The 10,808-nt window shown below is 34.1% G+C and overlaps 2 protein-coding genes across 2 annotated transcripts; both read left to right on the top strand.

The window, feature by feature from the left end:
• The first annotated feature begins 3,713 nt into the window (after positions 1–3,713).
• LOC110692520 (transcription factor MYB2-like) lies at positions 3,714–6,433 on the top strand. The gene is made up of 3 exons (XM_021869555.1): positions 3,714–4,145; positions 5,045–5,174; positions 5,328–6,433. The coding sequence occupies exons 1-3, from the start codon at positions 3,980–3,982 to the stop codon at positions 5,797–5,799; spliced, it is 768 nt and encodes a 255-aa protein (XP_021725247.1). The 5' UTR covers positions 3,714–3,979; the 3' UTR covers positions 5,800–6,433.
• A 1,070-nt stretch (positions 6,434–7,503) lies between these two features.
• LOC110692519 (DNA-binding protein K10-like) lies at positions 7,504–9,851 on the top strand. The gene is made up of 2 exons (XM_021869554.1): positions 7,504–9,248; positions 9,473–9,851. The coding sequence occupies exons 1-2, from the start codon at positions 8,498–8,500 to the stop codon at positions 9,505–9,507; spliced, it is 786 nt and encodes a 261-aa protein (XP_021725246.1). The 5' UTR covers positions 7,504–8,497; the 3' UTR covers positions 9,508–9,851.
• Positions 9,852–10,808: the final 957 nt, after the last annotated feature.

Here is a 10,808-nt window from a genome sequence, read left to right as displayed (position 1 = left end):
TTAATCATGGAATTGATTATCATACTTGAGTGATAGTATGGATTATGAATCCTTGGAGGAGAGGTGAGTATGAGATTTCAAGGGAATGGGGTAGAGTTAGAATCCCCCAGGTATGAGATTCATTCCATACTTAAATAACCCAACCAAACAAATAAAATCATAGAATGGAATCTAAATCCATTCCAACCCATTCCTAGAATTTCAACGTAACCAAACAACCCTTTAGAGGTATTAATATCCGCACATTATTCTTAAAAGTTAAAAAAATACATTTATCATTAATGAGGGCAGAGAATTACATAAACATTTTAGAAGGTATAATCTAAATATTCTTAAGCTTTTTAAAATGTATGGATATAGACCGTAGTCAACTTAAGTATTTTTTTTTTTAAAAGGTGACCCAAAATATAATTAAAACAAACTTTTTATTTTTAAGGAAGATAATGCGTAATAAATATTTTATTCATTTCATATTTAGGTTCTTTCTTTGTACCACATGTTATTTTAAGCCTCTGCATCCAAGCAATTATTTTTATTTATTAATTAATTATTAATGTTATAATTCACAATACATCATATAAACTTTCAGTTTAAAACGATTTTTTTAATCCAATCTAACTTAATTATTTGTAGGATTTATGTCAAACAGCAATTTTTTTTCTTCTTTTGATATAGCTTGGTTGTCGATTAATATGATTAAATTTCTATTAGTTTTGGTAAAAATGATCCATAATAACACGTACTATTCATTCTCTTTTACTCCCTCCGTTCCCGGAAGAACGACCTATTTGGCATAATTTTAGTCCCAAATATGAGCCATTACCATTAAGAATTTAAGATACCCACCAATTTGCAACAATATTTGTGCAAAATTATCTTCCCTATATAAAATTTTGTTTTTCCATGTACTTTTATTACTATCTCTCTCTACTTTTTTATAAACTCCATGTAAATTTATCTTTCCAATATACTTTTACTTCTTTTTATTTGACTTTATTAATACCCGCGAAATCAACCCAAAAGAATCGTTCTTTCGGGCACGGAGGGAGTAATACTTTTATTGTGCATGCATGTACTTATTAACCTTAATAATTAGAAAAGATATTAATAAATACTTTTTAATGCATATTAGATTTTTACATTACATTTTTTAATTAATAAAATTTAAATATTTAATTGTATAGTTGAAGTTTTTATTAATGATTACAGTTGGTTGATGCGTGTGTAGCACGCAGAGACCCAACTAGTTGGAAGAAAAAGGAAAAGGAACGCCTAGTAGGCTAGTAGCATCTAAATTCTAACATTTCTCTATTAACACCAAGTTAAAGAAAACTCGTCACTAATAGTGTTGTTTTTAGGACACGGCAATCTTCAACTCATTTTGGAGACATCTAAATAATGTATCGGCTGCTTCGTAGCTTCTAACAAATTTAAAAAATATCTTAGGAGTTTTGGCAATACTGTTGGACACCTGTTAAGTTGTTTGCAAGTTGCAATTTGAGTCATCAATATTTTTTATAAAAAAACTAAACATTTGAGTCCTTAAAGTTGGTAGAACGAAGCATCCACTACTGATCCTTCACTGATGAAAGTTCTTTTTTTCAGGGACAATTCAACATATACACGAACCACCTATTTGATCATGATGACGTATTAAATTCTTTCATTTTTCAAGTAAGAATTGAAGATGGAACTATGGAAGCCCTATTGAACCTACACTACTTCTCACAAGTTGATCCAGCTTTATACATCAGACTCATTAAAAGTGGGATAAAAGGATCGGAAAATGATAAGGGAATTCCTACTTTTATAGAGCTTCAAAGTTAAATTTAACTGCTTAATTTTCAAGTCATGAGGTCAAACCCTTATCACTACACTCTTTAAATACGAGTAAATAAATTAAATATAGACTGACGCCCTAAAAAGTACTTATTATTCTAAATCTTCTATCTTTTATTGTATACAGTCACCTTATGATGAAGGTTCGACTCACGTTTGTTAATGACTCCAAAATTATAAAAATAAATAAATTAATAATATCCATTAATTAATTTATTAAAGATTTGATATATAAGTTGAGCGTGACTAAATCACCTTAAAATGGTAGTGGTTTGATATAAGAAGAAAGTAGCAACAGATGGTGAATTTTAATTGGATATGTAGTAGTTATTATAGCTTTAGAATGGTATATCACCCAAAAATATTTTATTCCTTAGCAATTCTTTAATTAATTATTTTCAGGCAGTGCTTTATAGCTATTAATTCTTTGTACCTGGATTGTTTTGCATACTAAGACCCTACATCTAGAGCTATACGTGGCTTTTTAACCATCAAATTATATATTGTTTATCCATTCCTTAACCTTGTTTAGCATCATAATTACTTCTTAACCTTATATTCTTATTGATCCTTAACTCTAAAAGCTGTCCTCCAATTCCAAATTTTTGTCATGATTTTTATTTATTTTTAATCGAAGTAGATAAGTAAAGTGCTTCATGTGTTTCAATTTGACAATTTGATTGAAAAATTCCTCATGATAAGTAAGCATTACTTCATCTGTCAAAAATCTATATTTAGTCTGTTTGGTAAGTGTTAATTAAGGCCTTGTTCACTTCACTTTACAAAAATTAAATTCAGTAAAAATAATTTCATTTCAATATAAATAAGTTCAGTTCAATAAAACTAATTTCAGTTCAATAACAATCAGTGATTTCAAAAAAATATATATAATAGGAAATCATTAAAATATTATAGTTCAGTATAATTAATTTATGTTTAGCAAAAATTATTTTATTTTAGAAAATTAATTTAAATTTAGCAAAAATTATTTAAGTTCAGTAAAAATTATTTTGATTCGGAAAAAATAAGGTGAAGTAAACAGGGCATAAAGTTATAACTAACGAGGATTAAGAAAATCTTATATCATTCACCATCTGTTTATGTTTACAATTTATGTTTACCATTTAAGTTCAGTATTTCTTTTTCTTCACAAATTTTTATGTTTACAATTTATGCTAAGCTAACTCAAATCAATTTAGGATAAACAATGCATAAACAAATTTCGGATAGGAGAGAATATTACGTTTACCACTGTAATCATACATCCTCTTACAAAATTTGATAAGTTTTGTAAAATTGCCTATTTAAGAAAATGTTACAGTATATTTATATTTAAACACACAATTTTCGAACAACCTTTGTACCAACCATGGAAAAATATTCTATATAAGTACAAACTACAAGTATATATATATTATAGTTTTCTTTCTCAATCATATATATGCTCGAATTTTGATCTCAAGACTTAGATTCTTGGACTAATAGAATATAGAATACTTAGAAAATGATTTTTATTCGTCATCTTATAGTTTGTACATATAAAAGACATCTTTTAGAATAATGTATAACAACAAATTAGGGTGAAAATCGACCCTTTATGCATGTATATAAACATTTTAAAATGAAGCTTATAGTAGACAAAAGATTAAACTTTAGTAAAAGGATACAGTTACATAAATAGTTAATGTAATAGGTTAATTTAATTACTTTGAGATTGAAAATGATAGTGAATATAATCTATGCTCTTGCATTAACTATTGTCTATTGACATTATTAAAGAGAGCTTAGCTTAAAAGGGTCTAAAAGAAGAAGAGAAGATCTCATCCATTAAGCTAAAAGGTAATGGGTATTTTGGTAATTTAACTTGACATGATGTTAGTATATAGTGGGATAAAAATCTAATTTTTCTTAAAGACTCATGAAAGTGACAAATATTAAGGGTCATTTTTTTTAAGTAGGGCATAATAAAATGAGGTATATTATTGAAGGGGTATAAATATGCAGCAAGCAGTAGCATAAATGTGCAAGAGAATTTAGGAGCCAAAAGCTTACGTAAGTAAGCAACAAGAGCTAGAAATATTTTTTGTTTTCACTCAAAAAATTTTGTTGGGGTTTTTTTTTTGTTTGCTAGTCTTGTAAGATGTCTTGTAGGGGAGTGATGGGAGCACATATGGGGATGAGCTGGGGAATGTTGGGAGATGGCGGGTGGCGAAAAGGGCCATGGACCGCCGAAGAAGATAGGTTGCTTATTGAATATGTTAAGCTCCATGGTGAAGGAAGATGGAATTCTGTTGCTAGACTTGCAGGTACTACTTGTTTCACTCATATTTTAAGTATAGTCCTAGCTAATTGTATGTGTTTGATGTTCTTGTTTCCCTCAATTTACTCGATCACTCCATACCCTTGATTGAGGCACTACTCCTCTAGTTCGAGTGGTACTTGTTCATTTAGTCTCGGGTTTAAGACTTAGCTCCTAGATTACCACCTTAATTATTGTGCACACAACCTTAGCGTTCTGATCTAATTTATATCCTTGTATTGAGAGAATTTAATGACTCGATCAATGTGTCATTCAAATATTTAGGAGTTTTAATCTAGCTAATATCCTTGCGTTAAGACTTAGAATATAATGACTTGCCATGTATCATTCAAATCATTAGGTGTATACAATTAATGACCTATTAATTAATTATTACCTTGGTCAATGTCATAACTGATAAGACATTTTTTAGCTAGTTCAATTTAAACTCAAAGTCCATAATCAGCATATGCCACAATATTCACATGAGACCATCTTAATTGGCCAAAGCTATCATGTTGTCTAAGCATAGTTCTTCCCATTAAATGTCACGCATTTTGTTTACATTATACGTGCATTACTCTTTATCTCAACACATGTGCATGACGCATGCACACTTTTTATCTTCATGATCCAAAGTTTATCATATCATAATTAGTTAGTGATACATTTCTTGATAATATTAATCTATCGCTTAACACCAATCAAATTGTATATTGGTCAATAACATCTTGATCTAACATAGTGGCAAACACTGGTGGTCGATCCGTATACAATAGGTCACACCTTTATATTCCTTTCCACTATTTGTAATTTGTAATGTTCTCGTGGCTCATTCATTACAAAGAAAAACATACGTGTTTTGTACTTAAATTAACAACGTTTTATTTTTCTTGTCCAAAATAGGATTGAGAAGGAATGGTAAAAGCTGTAGATTAAGGTGGGTTAACTATTTAAGACCCGACCTTAAACGAGGGCAAATCACTCCACACGAAGAAAGCATCATCCTAGAGCTCCATGCTAGGTGGGGCAACAGGTAATTTTTTAACCTTAATTAAGCTAGATTTTTCTTTGCATTATTTCCACTAACAACATTAATTATTACAAGATTTACAATCGATCACACCTACTAATAAAAGGAATTAACATCCAATTAACTAATTGCACGTACTCGTACTTGTACTACTAGGTGGTCCACCATTGCGCGAAGCTTGCCTGGAAGAACAGATAATGAGATCAAGAACTACTGGAGGACACATTTCAAGAAGAAGGACAAGGCTTCACCAAACAACCTCGAAAAATCGAAAACTCGCTTGTTACGGAAACAGCAGTTTCAGCAACAGCAGCAACAGCAGCAGCAGCAACAGCAACAGTTTACGGCGATGGACATGAAAAAGATCATGTCTATCCTTCTTGAGGATAGTGATAGCAATAAGGTAACAAACAATACAACGACGAGTACTAGTCTAGTACAGCAAGCTCGACAAGCTGAGATGGGTGCTAACATTTATCCAACATATACTGAAGAACAAGGGAATAATTGGGGTTGTTATAGTGATAATACTATTTCTTGTGAAGCTTCTAACGTTGATCTTCTTTGCTGGGATGCTGCCTTGTGGAACTTAGATGATTTCCAAGGGAATAATTGGGGTTCATTTTGAGCAACCTACAATTTCACATCCAAAAAAAAAAAATCTACAACTTGGGATGATTAATCATGGTAAATATGTACTATAGGCCGTTTTCAAAAATAACCTTGACTTAATTATTTGACAAGTTTAAAAAATACTTTTGATGAACTCGAAAATTTCTATTTTATTGACCTATTTTTACATTTCATGAAATATTTCAAAATTTAGGCTAATGAAATTTTAATTTTCGAGTTCATCAGTGTTATTTTAAAAAAGGGTAAATTAGTCGGGTGATATTAAAAAACGTCTAACAGTACATAGTTACCGTGAATGATTTCCCAAATACACATATACCTTTAAGCATTTTTATTGTTTGTCCATTATTGCATGCATCATAATTGTGGTTTGAGATTTAGTCATTAGACGAAAGCCTCACGGATTGTTAAAAATCAAATGTTAAATATAATAGCCTAATTAGCTAGCTTAGGCCAATGAATGGTACGTGAAGTTTCTTGCCATGTAAGTGACTTTGCAAGAAACTAACATGTACCTCACTAGTAGTGGCATCAAATGGTGCTTGAGTTTGTAGTTTTAATTTCCTAATCTTAAGCTTGTTTAATGTATATTATTCTAAATGATCAACTTAAGTGATTTGCTTTACATATGCCTTGTTTCATTTAGTGTAGTTAATAGTTTAATTAATTGCTTATTACAATTATGCTTTGATTGGTCCATAAGCATATACTACCTATACGTAGGATTGACGGATTGTAGCCAAAAATAGACTTGATTTGTTACATCATAATTCATAATCATAACTCGAAATTCATCATATACTTATTATAAGGTTATTCTAAGTCGTCCACTTTTAGAAAGATGTACATATCATATAATGAATTCAATTTAAATATTTTGAACCTGTGAATCTTTAATGTTATATACATGATGTTACTTTGTAACAATATACAATTATCATAATTGCAATAATAAACTATAATTTAAAAAAGAATTATTTTCATGATGAGTCATACATTCATCAACCATTTTTTGATTCTAGCACTATGATTCACATACGGTTTCAAAATGTCCGAAAAATACTGGTACAATTATAATGAACAAGAAAAGAATATATAAATTCTTTTGAACAAGTAACCTTGTGTGTAAACAATCAATCTCTAGAACTTAACCAAATCCAATCCAACAAATCCAAAAAATTAAATTAATTTCACACCTTAACAACTCAAAATTAGTGGATACACTTTTGTCCTTTTGTCTAGTGCGTGGATCACATGCCTCATAAAAGGACACACCCTAAAATAAACAAAGAATTCCTCTTAATTATACCTTTTATAGCCCTAAAAAAAACTATGTCGTACCCTAATTAAACAACAAAAATTAAAGCATAATATCCTAAAAACTTGATTGCATACCCTAATTTATTGTAGTTAGTCAAAATCATATCATCTAATCTATCTAGAAATACGTTACTTTATTTATATGGTGCTATACAGATTTCACATCATCATAATAGCATAAGCAAGCACAAACCATATTTTTATAATTTAATACGTATTATTACGTGATTGTGTGTACTTAGTTCATCATTATTTAACAAATCTTTTTAAGCACAAAATTTTGTAAGAGATTCTTCACACTTTTCTCAGTTTAATCTTGTCCGTACACGTTCATCCTAAGTGAAAATCCAACATGAAATTGTTTATTTGCCTCAATTATTGATGCTATAACTTTTTGTGTTTGTTGGATTGAGTTTATCGTTTCCCTAGTTATCTTCTACTTGAGCATTAACTTGAATTAATTAATATTAAAAAATTCTTATGTAAAGGAGGAACTTTTTGAAATTAAAGCATAACTAATATGATCTAATCGTGTTATGTTTTTCTCAAAAAAAATAAAAATAAAAATTTTTTTTAAAAAAAAAAAGAAGAAGAAGAAGAAGGAAGAAGAAATAATTGTGTTATGGAACATTTTGTGATTTTATGTGATAATTGAAGAGTTTTAGAGGGAATTGAATATTAGACTATGTATATATTGTATATTTACTAGGTTCACTCCCCTTACCCATCTTTGTATTTATGAGGTTCACACCTCTTCTCCCTAGATTAGTTTGTAATTTGTGTATTTAAACACTTTTCAATAATGAGAAGCTCAAGGGATTATTTCCTAACATGGTATCAGCCTAGGTTTTCTCTCTCTAGCTTCTCTCCTCTCCTCCCTTTCTCTATCTCTCTAGCCGCCTACTGCTGCTCACCATGGGTGACTCTCCCCTAAAGCTCCTAAAAATTCCGCTTTCCACCCTGCTTTCTCTATCATAAATATCAAAAGCGTCATGCCTATTGTACTCCAGATGGATCGTGCTCAATATATTTCTTGGGTTGAGCTTTTCAAGATTAATGCCAGGGCCCATAAGGTGCTACACCACATTCTTCCTTCCTCTGAAACTGACGACTCTGCTTCCCTCTCAAACTCTGACCCCAAGCTTTGGAGTTGCCTTAACGCACTTGTCCTCTAATGGATATATAGCTCTATCTCTAACGATCTCCTTAACACAATTCTTGAACCCGATTCCACCGCCGCGGAAGCGTGGAAGAGATTGAAAGATGTCTTTCAAGACAATCAAACAAATCGTGCGGTTCAACTCGAATCCGAATTCTCTCAAGTTGACTTGAATAATTTCCCTAATGTCTCTGCTTATTGCCAACACATCAAGATGCTTGCGGATCAACTCGCTAATGTTGGGGCTAAAGTCTCTGATCCTCGTCTGGTTATCACTCTTGTTTGCGGACTCCCGAAAGCATACGACAATGTGGCTACTCTGCTTCAACAAGCCGACCCTCCCATTTCTTTTCAAAAGGCGCGGTCTATGCTCACCTTAGAGGAATCGCGTCAAGCTAATCAAGCATCTCACGAAGCCCAAGCTTCTAGTTCCGCCCTCTTCGCTACGGGTAACCCTCCCTCCCATCATGATTCTCACATTAATCATGATCATCGCAATCATCAGAAACAGAACAATAATAATAATACTCGCGGCGGCAATCGCGGTGGTAATGGGAAGGGACGGTCAGGTGGTGGTGGTCACCACGGTAAGGGCCGCGGTGGCCGCGGTTCCGGTCAACAGCAACATCAACAGATGCACTCTCACCCTCCCCAATGGAGCAGCCCGCTACATTGGCAGTACTCTCCTTGGGCTGCCTATGCTCCTCCACCATGGGCTATTCCTCCCTGCCCCTATCCAACTGCTTCATGGGCTCGACAAACCAATGGGCCCAGACCTCCTCAGAACGGTATTCTTGGTCCAAGGCCGCAGCAGCATCACCAAGCTTTCACGGCTCAAGCACCCTCCTCCGTCGGCTATGCTCCTACTGATGTTGAAGCAGCTTTGCACACTCTCTCCTTGGCCCCACCCGACGATAATTGGTACATGGACACCAGAGCCACTTCTCACATGACTTCGAACCAAGGTACTCTCTCGTCTTATTTTAATTTGAGCAATCATCACAATATTATTGTTGGTAATGGTAGTGGCATTCCGATTCGTGGTCATGGTCATGCTTCCCTCCCTCCCTTCACCTTAAAAAATGTGTTACATGCCCCCAACCTAATTAAAAATCTGATTTCCGTTCGAAAATTCACTAGTGATAACCTTGTTTCTATTGAATTTGATCCGTTTGGTTTTTCTGTGAAGGACCTCCGGACGGGGACCATCCGTATGAGATGTGATAGCTCGGGGGAGCTATATCCTTTCACTTCCACCATCACTCAAGCCTCATCTCACACCGCCCTTGCTGCCTTCCCCTCTTCTCTATGGCACGACCGTCTTGGCCACCCGGGAATCTTGTTTTGAGTACTCTCAAGAAAAATAATGTTATCCAATGTAATAGAGTTTTGAATTCTACTGTTTGTTCTTCTTGTGTATTGGGAAAACATGTAAAACTTCCATTTTATTCGTCCACTACTAGTAGTTCTTTTCCATTTGACATTTTGCATAGTGACATTTGGACGTCTCCTAAATTAAGTAGTGCGGGACATCATTATTATGTGTTATTTTTGGATGATTTTACTAATTTCTTATGGACTTTTCCGATTGCAAGAAAATCCCAAGTTCACTCTCTATTCTTACAAATCAATACTTATGCCAAAACTCAATTTGAGCGTCATGTTAAATGTTTTCAATGTGATAATGGTGGTGAGTATGACAATGATCCTTTCTGAAATTTTTGTCTCTCTAATGGCATGGTGTTCCGTTTCTCGTGCCCTCACACTTCCCCTCAAAATGTTAAAGCCGAGAGAAAAATCCGTACCATCAACAATATGATCCGTACTCTTCTTGCTCACTCATCCATGCCTCCCTCTTTTTGGCATCATGCCCTTCAAATGGCCACTTATCTCCTCAACATCCTTCCCACAAAACTTCTAGCCTATAACTCACCCACCAAAATTCTATATCAAAAAGACCCCTCATACTCTCATCTTCGGGTTTTTGGTTGCCTTTGTTACCCTCTCCTACCTTCCACCAACATCAACAAACTCCAAGCTCGCTCAACTCCGTGTGTTTTCTTAGGCTATCCCCCTAACCATCGTGGTTACAAATGCTACGACATCTCAAGTCGGAAAATCTTCATCTCACGACATGTGATTTTTGATGAAACCCAAATTCCATTCTCTAAAATTCACACTCCTTCTTCTACTGCCTATGATTTTCTTGATGATGGCTTACCCCCCGCCATTCTCCATCAAATCCAAAATGAGCCCATCCCCACACCTTTACCTCAGGCCCATGCTCAATCTACCCCCCTCTCTCACACGGCCCAATCCCATATCACTCACTCTCCCCTTATTTCTGGGTCTTCAGCAAACCCCAACTCCTCTCACTCTATGGGCCACGCCACCAACAGGCCCACTCCTCTCCCAATTCAATTTGGGTCTATCCCCCCTGACCCATCTCACGGCTCCACCAATCAGGCCCCCTCTCATGCCCTCCCCTCTACGGACCCAACTGCATTGGGCCAGCGAAGCAGGCC

The sequence above is a fragment of the Chenopodium quinoa genome, unplaced genomic scaffold (assembly GCF_001683475.1).
Source record: "Chenopodium quinoa cultivar QQ74 unplaced genomic scaffold, ASM168347v1, whole genome shotgun sequence".
NCBI lineage: Eukaryota > Viridiplantae > Streptophyta > Magnoliopsida > Caryophyllales > Amaranthaceae > Chenopodium > Chenopodium quinoa.
The sequence above is the reverse complement of the archived record's forward strand: the minus strand, read 5'-3'. Positions and strand labels throughout refer to the sequence as shown.

Bases quoted from the DNA above. Each gene is read 5' to 3' on its own strand.
- LOC110692520 (XM_021869555.1), top strand. From the start codon at position 3,980: ATGTCTTGTAGGGGAGTGATGGGAGCACATATGGGGATGAGCTGGGGA. The intron at 4,146-5,044 runs GTACTACTTGTT...TGTCCAAAATAG, and splicing joins TTCTGTTGCTAGACTTGCAG to GATTGAGAAGGAATGGTAAA. The intron at 5,175-5,327 runs GTAATTTTTTAA...TTGTACTACTAG, and splicing joins CATGCTAGGTGGGGCAACAG to GTGGTCCACCATTGCGCGAA.
- LOC110692519 (XM_021869554.1), top strand. From the start codon at position 8,498: ATGCTTGCGGATCAACTCGCTAATGTTGGGGCTAAAGTCTCTGATCCT. The intron at 9,249-9,472 runs GTACTCTCTCGT...TTTTCTGTGAAG, and splicing joins TCACATGACTTCGAACCAAG to GACCTCCGGACGGGGACCAT.